This window comes from Pseudopodoces humilis, chromosome 4, assembly GCF_049639895.1.
Source record: "Pseudopodoces humilis isolate 2021_Gansu_Grassland_sample_001 chromosome 4, ASM4963989v1, whole genome shotgun sequence".
NCBI lineage: Eukaryota > Metazoa > Chordata > Aves > Passeriformes > Paridae > Pseudopodoces > Pseudopodoces humilis.
The window spans coordinates 29,948,151-29,965,182 of record NC_142203.1 but is presented as its reverse complement, the minus strand read 5'-3'; the positions used below and the strand labels follow the sequence as shown (position 1 = coordinate 29,965,182).

At 43.7% G+C, this 17,032-nt stretch overlaps 1 protein-coding gene across 6 annotated transcripts in view; it reads left to right on the top strand.

The window, feature by feature from the left end:
- The window catches only part of TDRD7 (tudor domain containing 7), a 46,981-nt gene that overhangs the window by 11,650 nt on the left and 18,299 nt on the right, over nt 1-17,032 (top strand). For all 6 annotated transcript variants that reach the window (XM_088054305.1, XM_088054309.1, XM_005529957.3 and 3 more), the window contains 4 exons: nt 643-784; nt 1,879-2,092; nt 7,081-7,166; nt 8,338-8,549. In XM_088054305.1, coding sequence (XP_087910431.1) covers nt 643-784; nt 1,879-2,092; nt 7,081-7,166; nt 8,338-8,549 — 654 coding nt within the window. The remainder of the gene's footprint in view (nt 1-642; nt 785-1,878; nt 2,093-7,080; nt 7,167-8,337; nt 8,550-17,032) is intronic.

Sequence of the window (17,032 nt, the reverse complement as noted above, 5' to 3'; positions counted from 1 at the left end):
TAGAACTGAAACTGTGAGTGTGTAGTTTAAACAGAAGTGTGTTACATCACTTAGTGGAAAATTTAGACTTTAAGGTTTTAGAATATAGTGATATATCTGCAACAAGATGAAGGGTTTAGGGCATTAACCTGCCTTGTTCTTTCACCTTCTTCTTCATGGATTTTAGTAATATTGTGTGATTGGATATGAAAGTCCACAGTACGGAACACAAGCGTTTGGTTATTGGGTTATAAGTAAAAATAAATAAATTGGCATTTTATAGTTGGGTAGTTGACACTTAAAAGGCCTTGGGAAGAGATACCTGGGGCTCCATTTTCTAGACTGTTGGCTTAGTGTGCAGACAAACTCGCTGTCTGTGAGAATGTAATAGATAAGGAAAAATAAACAACTAAGTCTGTACATGAAAACTGTCTCTCTTCTGCTTATTAATCCTGACCTTGAGGAAAAAGAGCCCATAAACTTTCCATAAGTGAGATCTCCAAGATCCATGTCTGCTGCTGAAGCCTTTCCTGAGCTGCCTGCTGGCCTGCATGATCCAAGAGTTACAGGCTTGGAAAGGGATACAAGTAATTCTGAGGGCTGTGGATGAGCATGGGTCTCACTGACTGCTTTTTCCCCCTGTCTCTTTCCTGCTCCAACAAGGTCATTTGCCATGCTGTTAGTTGCAGTGAAACTGTGCGAGTTGCTCAACTGGTGGCGCGACAGAGGAGTTCCAAGAAGAAAACAGTCCGGCAGGTGAACTGTCAGATGAGGCTGAAGAACACATCTCCAGTCAGTTTATCAGGTAAGCCACAGGCAGCTCTAGAGGGCCTGCCTTTATGAAAGTACTGTGCAGCTGCTGCAGCAAAAATCTTGGCTGTGACAGTGTGTCACCTACGGCCATGAGTTCCATGGTCCAAGTGGAGAGTTCTTGGGAGGATGAGTGTTCTTGACAAGGGTGCCTATATCTGAAAGCCATGATCAGAGGGAAAGCCTTTTTCAGGAGTGTATATGAGATGTGAATGATCTTGAAAAACAAAGTCACTGGAAGATGCTTGGCTTCGCTTTCATGTGCTCCTGCTTCTGTGAGAAACATGGTTGAGAAGCAGGCAAAAAAAATGTGGCAATGAGGCTGCTTGTTCTTTATGGCTGACCTTGGCCTGTTGTGGAGAGAGAGGATTGAACTATTTTCTCACAGTGAGGAGTCCCTGCAGCATCATCTGTGGCTATTTCAGCAGCTCCTGTTGCTGATGCCAGTGCCACAGTGCCACAAAAGTTCTGATGCCCATTTTCGGCTCTTTTACCTCTTACCTTTTCCATAAGCTGCTGTAGCAGTGTTTTCCTAAAGTGTGTGTCAGGTTTTCCTCACTGCTGTGCTGTTTTGTGACAGTCTGTGGAATTGGGCCCGGGATTAAGCCCAGGCAAGACCCATTTGCTTGCTAGTTGGCAGCTTGGAGCAACAGTGGGTCTCAGTTTGTGTGTATTGTGTGTTGTGTGTAATGAAGTGTTTGCTGCTTCTTGCTTTTTTACAAGGATGCCAGTTGGATAGCTGAACTAATGGCTCATATCCCAGTTGAATGACAGGGATTATAAAGGCAGGTTGGTTCACTGTTCTTGCACATCAATCCCCTTGGAAGTGTTTGAAACCTTCAAAATTGATGCAGCACATAAATAGTAAAGTGACCAAGAGTTTGTTTATCCCAATGTGGCCTGAATGCTAACATGGTGTGTCCCTTTGTGCGTGTAACTTGGCCACATCTGCTGTCGTGGGAGTTCAGGTGTCCACAAGCTAGAGTAGAGAAGAAACCCTTTGGATGGCAGTACAGAAGGTGCCAGGGAGGTGCAAGTAGACGGGGTGGAGGAGAATGCTACTCATGGCTGTACCTGCAAACTCTTTAGGAAAGCCCAAAGGAACTTTGCGTCAACCTCGGTCTTTGAGCATGCCAGAAGAAGGCAGTAAGAGGCCTGTTCCTCGCCCGCCCCGAGGCAGAGAAGTGGCATGTGGAGGTGTGAAACCTGTTGTGGAGAGTGCCCGATCTGCCTTACCTTCAGCTGCTGGGAGTGGACCACCTAAAGAAATCCCCATGCAGAGGCATGTCACTGTGGTAAACAGGTCAGTGTGTGTGTGTGTGTGTGTGCACATGTGCACAAGTGAGGGGAAATTAAGTGTGATGGACCCGTGGATGCCACCATGTAAGTAGTGCCTTTTGGGATCCAGTGGGAATCCAGGCTTCTGCCCTTGCAGCAGGTGAAGTCAGAACATAGGATGGAACCCCAGGAAGGAGACAAGATGATGTTTTGCCTTTTTGGATGCTGCCATAGCTGGTTTCTGCTCTTGGCCTGTTCCCATGTTTTCTGGGGAGAAATGTGGCCAAAGGTGTCACAGCAAGGGAGTGTGGGGCTGTTGCCCTGGCCCAGGAGGGAGCGGTTTTGGCCAGACAACCGTGGTTGTGTGACAGAAAGCAGGAGGAGCAGATTTGTGTGCAGGGACAGGTGATGTGTGTTGAGGGTGATGGTTGTCTTCAGGCAGCTGCTCTTTCTCTCTTGCCTGGCTTCTGTGTTGCAGCATCAGTGTTTGGATCCTTTCTCAGCGTTCCTGGAGCCAGGAGCCACCTGACCATGTTTGGGTGAACTGAGATGAGGGCTGGAGCTGCAGTTCTGCTGGGTTAGCGGTACATGCTGCTTTTCAGCCCCATTTGAGCCTCTCTAATCTGGGTGGCTTAGTCAGCTGCTGCCCCATCATTTCTTTCTGTGTTGTTTTCGGCTGCCCTGGGCCGTCAGCTGACAGTGGTGAGAAAGTGTTTGCTGTTGCTCATTGTGGCTGTGCTAAGTCGGCTGGAGCTGTAATTGTGGCAGTAATCCTCTGCAGGGGGAGGGCTCCAGCCCGGGCTGGGTTGGAAGTCAGCCTGGTGTTGAATGGCAATGGCAGTGGTGTGCCACTTGCACGGCAGCATAGCTGTGAAATAGTCCAGAGCAGCGCAACAGCTTAAACCTGCTGTGGTGCCTGCTCTTTCTGGAAGATCCACAGAAAACAGGCACATCTTGCCCCAGTCACCTGCATGAATCCATGTGCTATCAGGGGTCTGTTGTGCAGAGGAGAGAGGGACCGAGCCATCCTGCTGTGACTCATAAATGTAGGAACAGCTGTGCTTGGGCCTTCCCTTTTCTGTGTGTGCAGGCGAGTTGCACTTCCCTGAAAGGCAGAGGCACTTTGCCTTAGGCAAAACAAAAAAGAGCACTTAGAGTTTTCTCCAAGTTAGTTACTGTAAGGAAAATACAGGAAGTATTTTATAGCATTTAAAGATTTGTAATGCATAAAATAAAATTAGTTAGATGTCACTCTTCTTCTGGCTATTCCTAATGTAGTCTGCTACATCTTGTGTTATCTTTGTTCATCTCTGGCTGTCTCTCCTGAGCTCCTTTTAGGTAAGTATTCTGCTGTTCTTTCTGTGGCAGTTTCTGCCCTGCACTGTAGGAGAAGCTGCAAGCAAAGTCTGCTTTGGCTCATGTATTTTTAGAGGAGGAGACATCTTGTACTTTTGCAGTGTCCAAATGCAATCCTTAGCTTGGATACATAGTGAAGGGAAAGTTCGGGGAGGTGAGATTCGTAGTCTGAATACAAGGTTGTATAGTGGCCACGTGACTGGATTAATTTGTTTCAACTTGGCCAGTTTGAAGCAGGACTGGCAAGATCCAAGTGTTCTTGCTGCTGGGGACATTCTGTACCTCCTGAACTGTTGTAGTTGCTTGTACTTTGGGAATTGCAGGAGGGAAAGCTTCTCGGAGGCAGGAGATCCTGACTTCAAAAAACAGTGTGCAAATGAGTGGAATTATGAACAGCATCCCCAGAAGTCCTGGGCTGCCAGCAGCCTCATAGTTATCTGGCACAGACTTGAGGGCACTGTTCCAGCAGAGGTGTCAATACCTGCCTGTGAGAATGGCTGAGCCTTCACAGCGCAGGTTGACTGAGACAAGTCCAGAAGGTGACAGACTCTCTCTGCCCCACTTCCCAGTTTGGAGTGAGCTGTTACCTGTGTGCAGTTTTTGACGTTCTGTTACCCACCCTGCCCCTCCATGTACCCACATTGTAGGAAAGGACATCCATGCTCTCGTGGTTACACATAGAGATCTCTCTTTTCTCCTTTTCTGTTGAATATCTGTCCTGCTGTGGCAGATGTGTGTTCCTTGCCTCAACACAATGTCCTGTCAGTGACAGACTTTGTTTGGATGCTGACAGGTATTGGTGCTCCATGCAGTATCACATAGTGAAGCTCCTCAGTGAGGCTGCAAATGGTGGTTTCCTTGTGATTGCCAAAGTCTATGTCCCACTTCTGTAGTACTCTGTGATATTTTTTTTTGGAGATTTTCATGATTACAGCTTCAGGGGCTTGCCCCTATGTAGCACTAGGTGGAAGGGGAACAGGTTGTTTGTCTTCCCAGTTCTGTCACACATGACAACAGAGAAATGCTGAAGGTAGCTTCCAAGGCTTTCTTGCAGATGCTGTTTCAGGGTCTGAGGCTTGTCTTTATAGCATCAAGCTCTCAGGTTATCCTGACTATGTTATTGTGGACCCTCAGAAGCAAGGAAAGACCTTGATGGTAAGGCTAACTGCCGAGATCCTTGATGCTGGAAGGCAGCAGCATGGATGAGAACAGGTTCAGGTGCTTGGTGAACCCTCTTGCTTGAGGCAGCAGGAGCCATTAGCTGCTGGCCAACATGTGGCCTTGCTGCTTAGATAGCACTGTCCAAGGGCCAAAGAGTAGATTGGGGTGATAGGGGCCTTACCAAGGTAAGGCAATTGCCAGGAAGGACATTGCTTCCATTCATTGTGAGGCAGTAATGTATGGCAGTGAGATGTGACTAGCTGCTCAGCTGGAGCTACACTTGGGGACTTGTCAGGGCTGCACAGCTGTTCATGCATTTGTGAAGGGCCTGGCTGCTGGTGTGGTTAGGAGGCCTCTTGCTGGGAGCAGGCTTCTAGCAGCTGAGCAACACGAGGCCTTGCAAGTAGCTGAGTTGTCCATACCTGCAAACTGAAAGGAAGCATGTTGGCCCTGGCACTGTCTGGCTGTATTCCATTTCATTGCTGGAGACATACGACCATCATGATCTGTGTGAGCAAGCAGCACATTACACGATACTTGTATGATTGCAGGGCTTGAAACTGGTGGCGACTGGGCTCAAAGCTGATGTCACTGCCCATTGTGGGAAACTGTTGAACCTCAACAAAAAGCATAGGAAGACACTACATGTAGTGTCTTAATACTTACTTAGAGGATCCCAAATCCAATTAGCTTTTACATGCAGCAGAAGGGAATCATCAGTCCTCTGTTCAAGGTTCCTTTCCAGGGTGTTCACATGACATGGCTTAAGCAGGGAGCATCTGCCCTCTTCCTCACTGGAACTTTCCTGCAGTTCAGGCTGGCCTACCCTGCAGTCACATCATTTGTGTCACCTCATCTGGGGCTTAAAGTGATGTAAGTGTGTATGGCACGGAGGACTAGAACACAGCTATGGATTCCTATTGGCAGGCAGGGGTAGCGGGACAGTCTCCACTACCCATGGGGCTATTTCATAGGACTGTTTTGCTTTCTGCCTAGCAAAGGTGGTAGTCTCTTTTGAGCCTGCTTCCATTAAGAGGACTTTTTTAGCTTGAGTATCTGTTCAGCTTAGAGTTGTCCATACTGGCAGATATACAAATTGGGATCCTGGATTTCTCATAGCGTCTGCATGGGCACCCACAGCCACCTTCTAAAAAGAGACTCTGGTGCTTTGTGTGGGCATCTGAGCTGTGCCCAGAAAGTAGAGGGGTTTTATATAATTCAGATGAAGTGTTGTAAGAGGCTTTTCAGATACTCAGCAAGTTGCAGGTGTGAATGTAAGTTTTGATTTTGTGTGGGTGGCTTTGCTTTTGTGCTTTCTGAGTTTCATAAATGTGCTTGTAGTTGATCTGCTGCTGCATAGCACTTCTGAACATGACTCCTGTTTTGTAAATTTCTGACCTAGGCAGTGCCTGTCCTCACAGCTAGTGCTGTGGGACATGACTCGGAACAGAAGTATGGTCTTTGGTACAATATCCCACAGTTAACGGAGGAACAATGGTTTCATCTATCAGGGACAGCATAAAAGCAGAGGAGACAAATTAGTGTTAAACCTTTTAAGATGCTCCTTAGAAGAGATGTGAATGTGGGAGGTCTCTTTCTGACTCATGGATATACTCTGATTAAAAGTCAGTGTGATGACATGTAAGGCTACTTGGTCTTGATTTCCTGTTGCAACTAGCCTCAGCATCATACATGAACTGCTGTCCTACCTTCTCAGAGTCCAGGTGAAGCTGTGAAAATCACCCCTGGTATTTCTGCAGCTCATGGGTTTTATGGCTTGCTCCACTGTTGTCCCTGAATTCCAGAACTGGCCCCTGGGCAGAGATCTTCTGCAAAGCCTGCCTAGGGCATGTGCAGGGTTTGCTCTGGTCAGGAGATGCCTGGTTCAGAGCAACCTGCCGTGCTGTGGTGATGTTACCTAGATTTTGAATTCTCTTCTCGAACTCTTGTTCCCTTTTGCTTGCAGTGTATGTAATTATTCCACAGCTGTTTTTTTTCCCAGGTCTTTGTGACCTACACAGTGCTGTGCTCCCTTCAGTATCAAGAGCTCATTTTGGTGCCTGTATTCCCAAGTGAAATTTACTGCTCTCTGGGGGACCCCAGAAGATCACCTGCAAGCATGACATTTGTGTGCTTTCAGTGGGAGAGATCTTCAGAGAAGAGCCTGTTAAACTATATAACGAACAGCATCCACAAAAAGACCTTGAATGCCTATGTGTTCCTAGATGCTTTTCCTTTGCAAATGGCTTTTTACTGTGTTTTGTTTCTTACAATAATGAGAAAAATTAGTAAAAACTAGAAACCACCTGTTGATCTGTCCTGTTACTGCTGATCAGTTTGCCTTCCTGACAAAGACATTGTGACTACTCATCTTGTGCAGGAGGCTTTCTAGGAGTGTGTGGAATGCATCTTATTTTATGTATAAGTCTTAGAAGCAAATGCAATGTTATTTAGAGACAGTAGAATGATTCTAAGCAATTTTCTTTCAAATTTTAGGTCTGAGAAGAGACTGACTGTCCCACCACGGTTTCAAAAGGAGCTGCAAGTTCACCTGTCCAGAAGCTCTTCCACAGAGTCAAGTGGTATGCCCATTAAGAAATTATTTGTTGACTACTCAGAGTGGGTGTCATATTAAAAAAAAATCTGTCTTAGTAGTTTAGTTGTTTTGAATGAAGATGGGTGTGCATGAGGAATCAAGTTCTGTGAGTGAACCTTTTCACTCTTACTTCATTGTGCTGAGGAAATGCGTGTTTGCTTGTCTGCCTCTCAGTCTTCTAGGAAAAACATTGGGCAGTAAGTGTCAAAGCCAATCACAAAGCCAGTGTGAGGAGTTTGGAAACAGGAGGAGTAAGCTTAACTTCACTGGCGGGGTAAGAATCTGGTTATAAGGATGAAATCCTGGCTTTCAGGAGTAAGCAGCATTACTAATGTATCTATCCAGCAAATACTCTTCTGCCTGCATGGCTCGACAGTTGTACAGCTGATGGGCTTACAAAATGATGGTTGCTTTCTTTGAGACTTGTCAGCCTGATTTGTGAAGCTTCAGGTCTGGTAGCAAATATACCCCATGAAAGAGAGAAGAGGAGTAGAGATGAGGCAGCAGGTAAGCTAGTGATGTGAATCTCCTCCTGGAATAATGACTGCCTAATTCCTACACACAATGTATGAAACTGCCCAGAGCATCTGAACAGTTGTCACTTTCCTTGCACCACTGGAGGGCTTCCTTGGATGCAGTGGCACAGAAAAGCTGCCTGCTGGGTGGAGATTTTTCCTCAGGACATATCTTGGAATGAAAGGCAAATCATTGGTCTGATTTGTATACCCATCTAAATATAGAAGAACATTCTTGGTTGTCATGCAGTATCTTTGGTGTATTTGTACTCATAAAGAAATTACCTTGTGCCCCTCTTGGCATGCTGCCTTAGTGCAGTGTCTCAGCTGCTGTGGGGCAGAGGTTTCTGTATCCTCTTCCAGAATCCCTTCAGGAGTAACATGTAGCAACATCTTACAAATATAATTACAGTGATTGAAGATTCATCTTCAGATAGTTACTAAATGTCTGAGATTTCTGAAGTTCTTTGCCATAGGAAGTGACTGAACTAGCCATGCTGGACAGGAGAGACACGTTTTAGAGTTGGTGCTATACTGCCATGTTTAGTTTTTAAGTACAAAGGTAATAATCTGTCTTACTTTGTAGAATCTGTCTTAGTTTGTAGGACTGTGTTTACTTCAAGGCTGTATTTTTCATAACAGATAGTTTGAACACTGCAGAGACACATACTGTTGCCCCTGGCTCTTCTGCTGCCGATGTCCATGAAGTTCAAAGTCGCATTAAGGAGCTTCTGAGCAAGTACAGCAATGGGGTCAGGATATCAAAGATGCCTCAGATCTATCAGGAAATGTACTGGGAAGACCTTAGCCCAGAAGTGCTCTATCAGCTTGAGAACTGGCCTCATGTGTGCACAGTAAGTATTGAGCCACTTTTATAGAAGGTGCCAGTACCCTATTGATTTCCCAGTGTTCATTTGCCAAATGTTATTTTATGTGTACCTGCATTTCTCTTCATGCTCTGTAGCAGTGACAAGAAACCCCACACCCCCACCACTCCACTCCCAAATTTTTGAAATGCTAGAAAATCACTGTTGGTTGGACTACTGGTTTGAAGAAGGAAGGTCAGCCTCTGGTGTTCTGGAGCGAGTGCCTGGGGTTGATGTCTTGGCTTCATTAACTGACCCCATTTATTACAACTCAAATAGCTGATGACATGTGATCTCCATGCCATGTTTGTTGTTCTTGGTTTAGGTTTTTTCCCCCAATTGCTTTTTATACTTTTGTTTGTTGGTGGGTTTACCTCCTCTTAAAGCTACAAGCTACCAACATCCTTTGTGAGCAGCCTGAGGTCTAACTGTATTTATCTTTATTCTATAGAGTTTTCCAGAGGTCTTTCTCTTAAGCCAAGGAGTTTTGCTGTGTAAGTTAGGTTTATGATACAATAAGAGATGAAATTGAAGAGTGGTAATGCTAGGGAGAGAGATTACAGCTTAGCTCCTTTCTGCCCTCCTTCTGATGCCTGTTACCCCTTGACTACCAAGAGTGTCATTGCCTCTCTTATTAGGAACTGGTATCTGGCCGAGTGTCCACTCAGGTCTGACACAGGAGTTGCCATCACCACTGGCTGGAGGGTCTTCAGCTACTGTACTTCTATCCATTCTTCTGCATTCATGGGTCATTTATGGTGTCATGCAACTTTGCATCAAGGCTTTGTTTAACTTTACTTTAAAAGGCCAGTGGTATCAATGAAGACTTTCAACTTCCTTTGTATCAAAGTGTACCACAGAAGAGTATTGAATAAGAATATTTGTCTTCTTGAAGTTCCTTTAGTTCCTACTAAGTCTTTTCTCATGTAAAAGCATTAAATGCCCAAAAAAGAAAAAAAGGAAAAAAAAAAGCCCAGAGAAATTGACCAAGTTGAATAACAGCTCTTGAGGAATAACACCATTTGCATGCATGTATGGTATTCTCACAGATGTATGAAATGTGTTTGTAACACCTTACTACAAACACTAGAAATGTAAGCAGTCAGCAGCAATTTGTTTTGATGGTTGCTGGTTGGTTTGTGTGTTATCTACAGAGCAAGCTGTTATGTCTTGAATTGCTTAATTCATGCAGCAAATTTTAGCCTTTTTTGTAACTAATGTTCCAGTGAGTCCTGTTCATCCAGGATCTTTGTTCTCTATTCATTATCCATTTGCTTGTTATCTGTTTGGTCTATCTCTTTCTTTCCAGCATGCAAATAAAGTCATTTAAGCATAAATAAGCACTGATTAAATCCATGGAAACATTGTAATATAATGGGCATAGTACAACAGCAGTCAGAACTATCAAGTTATTTTGGCACAATCAGTCTTATTGTAGAGAACTGTTAATGAGACTCTAAAGCCTGTCTCAGTTTACTGACTTACAAAACCGTAATTATGGCTTAGGCATGGAGAAGTTTGAACTGGGACTTCTTATATGAAAGCTACTGTACATCTCTTAAATCAGTTTCTGGTTCAAACATATTGTCTGTAGGTGTATAGCTCTGTAAAATCTCTGAAATACAGAAGACAGACTGTACTCTCTAGTGGAAGTAAAGATACCTGATACCTGAATTACTTGTCTTGGTTTCTTACTCTGGGAGTGTCTGCCAGGCTCAAAAATATGCCTGGTGTTTCTTTTATTATCTTCTTAAAGAAGAACACAGTGTTTTTTGTACTCATTCTACTCATTGTAGCATAGTTAAAAACCAGCAGGCAGCAAACCTATTATACTTTCAGTGTCTCCAAGCTTTTAATTTGAGGACTGTGCTTTGGAGAGTATTACTTTGGAATAACTTTGCATCTCTAAAACTTCTGTTTGAAGGGAAGGAAATTTATCTAGGAAATTGCAATTTCTGTGTTTTTACAACCACAAGTAATGGACATTTTTCCTATTTAGTGAGTTCAAGTACCCAAATGTCACTCTAGGTTGAAGGTTGGTTGTGTTTTCACTCTTCACTGTTCAGGCAGGATGTATTGAGGCTAACTTTGTGTCCATACTTCTGTTACCTCCCTTCTTTAGGTCAGTTTGCTTGAGCATCTTGCTTGTAGCAATATATTTTGCACAGCTATATGCAAAAGTACAAAGTTACCAAGTAGTGGCTAGCAGTCACAGATTGTAGCCCAGCCTTCAGGAGCAATGGGGCTGACAATAAATATGCTTACAAGTCTTTGTTGTCTTAGACAGACCTCAGCTGGGAGAAGAATCTGTTTCAGTAGCTCTGGACAGATCAGTAGTGTTACTGAGTTGTTTGCTTTCACTAATGCTTTGAAAAATATGATGACTGGCAGTGACCCTCCCACCTTCACCTTTTTTATCAGAATTTTTTTCCTTTCTGTTTGACTAATTACTTTGCCATGTGTCTTTGAGCAACTAATGATCACTATTTTAGGCTTGCAATTCCTGTCTCATTTCTTACCTTTCTACGTATTTTTGTCACAAGTCTTTCTCACAACTTAGCTGTTTTCTTAGAATTTGGAGTCAAAGTTGTATAGTTTTACTGTGTTTGGGCTCAGCCTTGAATCCTTGGGGTGCAAGCAGCTGAACCCCTGAGGGAGAGGGAACTTTACAGCAGAGGTGTGAGATGCATGTAGGCATGTAAATTAAGGTGGATTTTGTGGGGGTTTTTTGTGGGTCTTTTTTGTAAAAAGTAGTAAGAAATTTATATTTGGTACTGGCAACGTGACAAAATGTCATGTTACAGTATGAATATAAACCTCCTTTCTGAGTTGTATGTATGTTTAAGGGACTTTTTCCTTGTACATGCTCAGCTCTCCTCAGTTTCTTGAACTTTGTGAGTGATTCAGACATGATGTGATGGTGATTAAGAAATGGCAGTGCAAGAGAAGCCTAAACTCTTAGACCTTCTCTCAAAACTTTTGCTTGAATTTCCATGGTTCTTTTCCAAAAGCTTTTAGAGAATTAGGCAACGTCCTTGCATGGATGTTTAGTTGGTTTAAAAGCTGGAAATGGAGCAAGCCTGCAATAATTTACTTTCAGAAAGGCAGGAAGTTATGGTGGGATTCCTCAGGGGTAACACTTGGACACATGCTGGTCAGAATTGTAACAAGTGAGTTGGTAAAGGATGCAAATACAAGTTTACCTGGCTAATAATAGAGGGTTGTTCAGAGTTACAAAGACCAGGGCTCTCTGAAGAGGTATGAAACCTCCTCATGCCATCTTTCTGGCCCATAAAATGTCCTTGTAATCTTAATTACAGCCATGGACAGAAAAGACTCTCACTACATTAAAAAGCGTGAATTTTCTTCTGTGTGGACTTTGAAGCTTGGGAAAAAGGGATCTTGGCATTTATAATAGCTTCATGCAAATGTTGACTTGGTACACAAAAATGCAAGTGATAAGTATTTGCAAAATAAATAGAAAAGGAATATTTCATTTGGAAGGAATCTATCAGTGATCATCTAGTCCAGTTGCCTGACCACTTCAGGAGTGACCAAAAGTTAGAAGAATGTTATTAAGTGCATTATCCTGACATTAACTATCAGGCTTGGGGCATCAACCAAGAAGCCTATTCCAGTGTTTAATCACCCTCTTGGTAAAGAAATCCTTCATAAAGTCAAGTCTGACCTTCCCCTGACACAGTCCTCTGCCTAGGAGGCTGTATTTCCTAGTTGACTCACTGAGAACTTGCGACCAGAAGTTATTTCCTACAAACTTCACACATTTCCCAGATTTGCTTGTCACAGCAGTCCAGTGTTTGCCGTACATGTCTGGGAACTTGCAATCTCCAGTAAGAACAAGATACCAACCCAGGGATTTCTCCTGAGTGCCTGTTGGTAGCAGACACTACAACACTCCTTTGAAACCAGGGCTTCTCACCGATGCCATCACAACGGTAAGAGCTGTGTAGTCAAACCTCCCCTTTTCATACAGGGCAACTCCTTTACATTGCCTGCCCTGGTTATCCCTCCTGAAGAGCCTGCAGGCCTCCATCTCAGCATGTCAGGTGTGACACTTGTTCCACCAAGTCTTGCTGGCACCAAAGAAGTCACAGCTCTGGGAGCTAGCTAGTGCTTGACTATTTATCAGTGCTTGATAAATCCTGTTTGTTTCTCATACTGTGTGTATTGGTGTACAGTGCTCCAAGATCAAGTCTAGCCTTCTACCGAACCACTACTTCTACCACATTATCAACCATGGCACTGGTTGTCAGTCCAGTCATTTACTGAATACTTCCAGGGATGGTGACTCAACCACCTCCCCTGGCAGTCTGTGTGATGCCTGACTCCATTTTTGGTGAAAGAAATTCCTCTTAATGTCCAACCTGAACCCCCCTGGTGCAGCTTGAGTCTGTGTCCTCTTATCTTGTCACTGGTTGCCTGGAAGAAGAGACTGACTCCCACCTGGCTACAGCCTCCTCAAAGGGAGTTGCAGAGAGTGATAAAAGTCACCCCTGAGCCTCCTCTTCCTCAGGCTAAACAACCCTAGCTCTTTCAGCCGCTCCTCATAGGCATTATCCTCTCCAGCTCCAGCCCTTCACCAGCTCCTGTGCCCTTTTCTGGACTTGCTGCAGTGCGTAAATGTGTTTCTTGTCGTGAGGGGCCCAGAACTGGACACCCAACTTGAGGTGTGGCCTCACCAGTGTTGAGTATAGAGGAACAGTCACTGCCCTGGTCCTGCTGGCCACACTATTGCTGATACAGGCCAGTATGCCATTGGCATTCTTTGCCACCTGGGCACAGTCCTGGTGCACATTCAGGTGCTCTTGACCACCATCTTCCTTTTCTGCTGGGCAGCTTTCCAGCCTGTAGCATTGCACAGGGTTGTTTTGACCCAAGGGCAGGATCTGACATTTGGCCTTATTGAGCCTCACACCTTTGGCCTTGGCCAATTTATCCAGCCTGTCCAGATCCCTCTGCAGAGCCTTCCTGCCCTCCAGCAGAGCAGCACTCCCACACAGCTTGCTGTCACCAGTGCATTATGCTGAGTACTGTCGATCTCATGCAGATCATCAATAAATATTTTAAACAGGATTGGGCCAAATACTAATTCTTGAGAAATACCACTAGTGCCCACACCCCAGCTGGATGCAGCACCATTCCCCTCTATTCTCTGTGCAGCTGGTTTCTAACTCGGCAAAGGGTGCTCCTGTCCAAGCCATGGGCTGCCAGCTTTTCCAGGAGAATGCTGGGTGACAGTGTCAAAGGCCTTGCTGAAGTCCAGGTAGACAACTTTTCACTCATCCCCTGGGGAGGTCACCTGGTTATAAAAGGAGATGAGGTTAGTCAGGCGAGACCTGCCTTTCCCCAAACCTGTTCTGGCTGGGCTCGATCCCTTGGTTGTCTGGCATGTGCTGTGTGATCATACACAAGATGATCTGTTCCATAGTCTTTATCAGCATCAAGGTCAGGCTGACAGACTGATCTGTAGCTCTCCAGATCTTCCTTCTAACCCTTCTTGTGGCTGAACATCACATTAGCCAACCTTAGTCATCAGATGTCCTTGGTTATCCAGGACTCATGATAAATACTGCAGAGCAGCTTGGCAAGTGCTTCTTCCAGTTCCTTTAGTACTCTCAGGTGAATCCCATGCTGTTCCATAGACTTGTGAGTGTCTGACTGAAAGTGGATCACTTACAGCTAAAAATGCATTTCATCCATTAGAACATCTGGATCTTGTCAGACCCTGTCATACCTCAGAAGTTCTTCCATGATTATGAAGCCCAAAGTTTTGGTGAAAACACCAATCCTAGAGCTGATATTTTTGTAGAATGAATAGCGAGCAGATACCTTTTAATTGACAGAATGAAGGGATGTATGCATATTGAACTGATTCTAGAGCTTTCTTGTGGTAATGACTACCTTAGTCTTTCTGTTTGTTTTCTGAGAAAGCCAGTATAAAAACAACATTATCATTCCCTGCTTTGAAATTCCACTTGTGCTGGAAGAGATAGGTTTGCTTTTCAGCAGTTCTAGAGCAAAGATATTCCTTCTCGTAAAATACTCTACTGGCTCTGGCTACATACCAGATTAACTATTAATATGGTGTTGTCAGAGAACAGTTTTATTTCTGTAATCTATTATTCCTCAGTCAGGTTTCTTACTATTTAATAAACATTAAGCTAAACAATATGTAGCACCTGAGCGTATTTTTTAGTGACCTTAAACGCTTTATTGGCTGATGCCGTGTCAAAAGGTTCCTCAGACTGGAGAAGATTTGCTCTGTTGCTGTTTATTATGAGAAGGAGGCTTTACAGGGTAAAGGAAAGCTTAGTTTTCTTCACTTAATCTCTTGGATGTCTGGTAAGGTGTTGGACAGTCTAGCAGTCTTGAAAATAAACTGGAAAAAAATTTGAGAAATTGAGGGGGAAATTAGCATATTTTTATTCATTGGTTTGGGGATGTTTGATTGGTTTGTCCTTTGGTTTTTGGTTTGGTCTTTTTTTTTCGTAGTAATCACTACAAGTTAAAGTTTATCACTACAGAAAGGTAGAGGATTTTTCAGATAAGAATGAGACCTGCATGAGACAATGAGATACTCTGCCTAATCGACTGGTAGGATATTTTGTTTTATTTTTTTTAGCTATATTCAGTTCTGAGATTATTATTCATATTTTACATTTATCCATGTTGGGACTTCTTGAAGAAAGTGAAACTAAAGGCTTGGGAGGATGCCAGGATTAGATGGTAAACAAATTAACAGAAATAGGACTGAATCTGGAGTTTTCTGAATCTTGTCCTGGACAGTGCACCATGTCTTAACAAAATAGGTACTACATACTAATGCATCAAGGAGCTGAGTTTTTACCGTAACATTCAGAGTGAATTAAACATGTATGCTCAGAAAAGAGAAGGATTGCCACAATATAGAGAGTTGTATTCCCTGAGAAATTTTGGTTTTGTCAGGTCTTTACTCTCAAAGAAGGAATTTCTACACCACAGTTAAGATGTGTGAAGCAAGAGTCATCCTTTTAAACAGGGAAGTAGACTTGAAAGAATAAAAAATCCAACTCTAAGGTACTTTGCACATGGAGGAGACAATGGAATAGGCTATCACATTTGGTAGTATGTATGAATGAAAGCTCACTGTTTTACACAAACCCTAAAAGCTGTTTCCAGTAGATGACCTCTTGGATTATGATAGCTTTATTTTGCCACACTCATTCAAGAAATTGGTGTTTAGACATGGAGTCACTAGCTATTTAGAATGGAGTTTGGAGAACACAAGTCATGTTCTACCTAAAATGTAATTAGATGTGCTGTACATACTTCAGCATAGAACAGACTACAGTTGGTGTCAGCCTCACTGGGAAGATGGTGTCGTAGCAAGTGTGGAAATGAGCCAGTTGAGAATAGAAGGTGCAGAACAGCTTTGCTGTCCAAACACAGTGCTAGAACAATCTGATATACCTGAACCTAGTCCTGGTGATGGGTGGTTAGACAACATGATGAGCCACCAAATGAAGTCAGACTCCATTTGACAGCATCTTTCCTTATTCCTGCAGCCCATGCATCTCCTGTGTGTTAACTCTTGTAGGAGAACTTCAATGCACTGTGAGGTAAAGGTTATTACAGCCATAAAGAACTGCTTACAAAGTTATCTGCTGATCCTCAGTGCTGGCATAAAGAAAATAGGGGCAACTCTCCACAGTATGGAGTTGATAGGTTGATTCAGCTGTCTTCTTGCATCACAGTTTCCTTTGTAATTGTGTATTTTCAGAAACCAGAGTCTTACAAGCACAAGAAACTGGAGAACAAGTATCTTCACTGTAATGTGCAGGGTAATGAAATGGGGGGGGCAAAGAGGATGGGCAGAAGGGGGCAATCTAAAGACACTCTTGAACTTTGTAGAGCTTCCCATCCCAGCTCTGAGAACGAGCTGAACATGAACAGAGCATATTTTGACAATAGGGATTATTTAGTTTAACAACAAGAGAAAATACAAAAACATACCCAGGATAACTTGTATCCTAACATTTCAGTCAAGTACAGAAGAAATGACTACCAGAGGCAGAATCACAGAATCACTGAGGTTGGAAGGGACTTCTTCCAATCACCTAATGCAATCCCCATGCTCATGCAGGGTCACCTGCAGTCTGTCCAGATCTGTATCCAGTCATGTTCTTGACAATGCACATGCTACAGCTTTTCTGGCCAACATATTCCAGTCCTATTTCAGCTTCCCAGCTAACATGAAGCTTGGCTGAAAACAAGTGTTTTGATGTGTTTCTTTGTTGTTTAAGGTAAGAAGATAGCTATCATAGCTTCCCATGCAAAATAATTAATTGCATATCAGACTAGCTGTAAAAGCTGGAGTGGATTCCAAGGATTAGCTGTAACTAGATGATGTAAGAAGCTTCCACATCCTTGTAAGGAAAAGCTCCTTATTGAGTGATGCCACCATGTGCAGT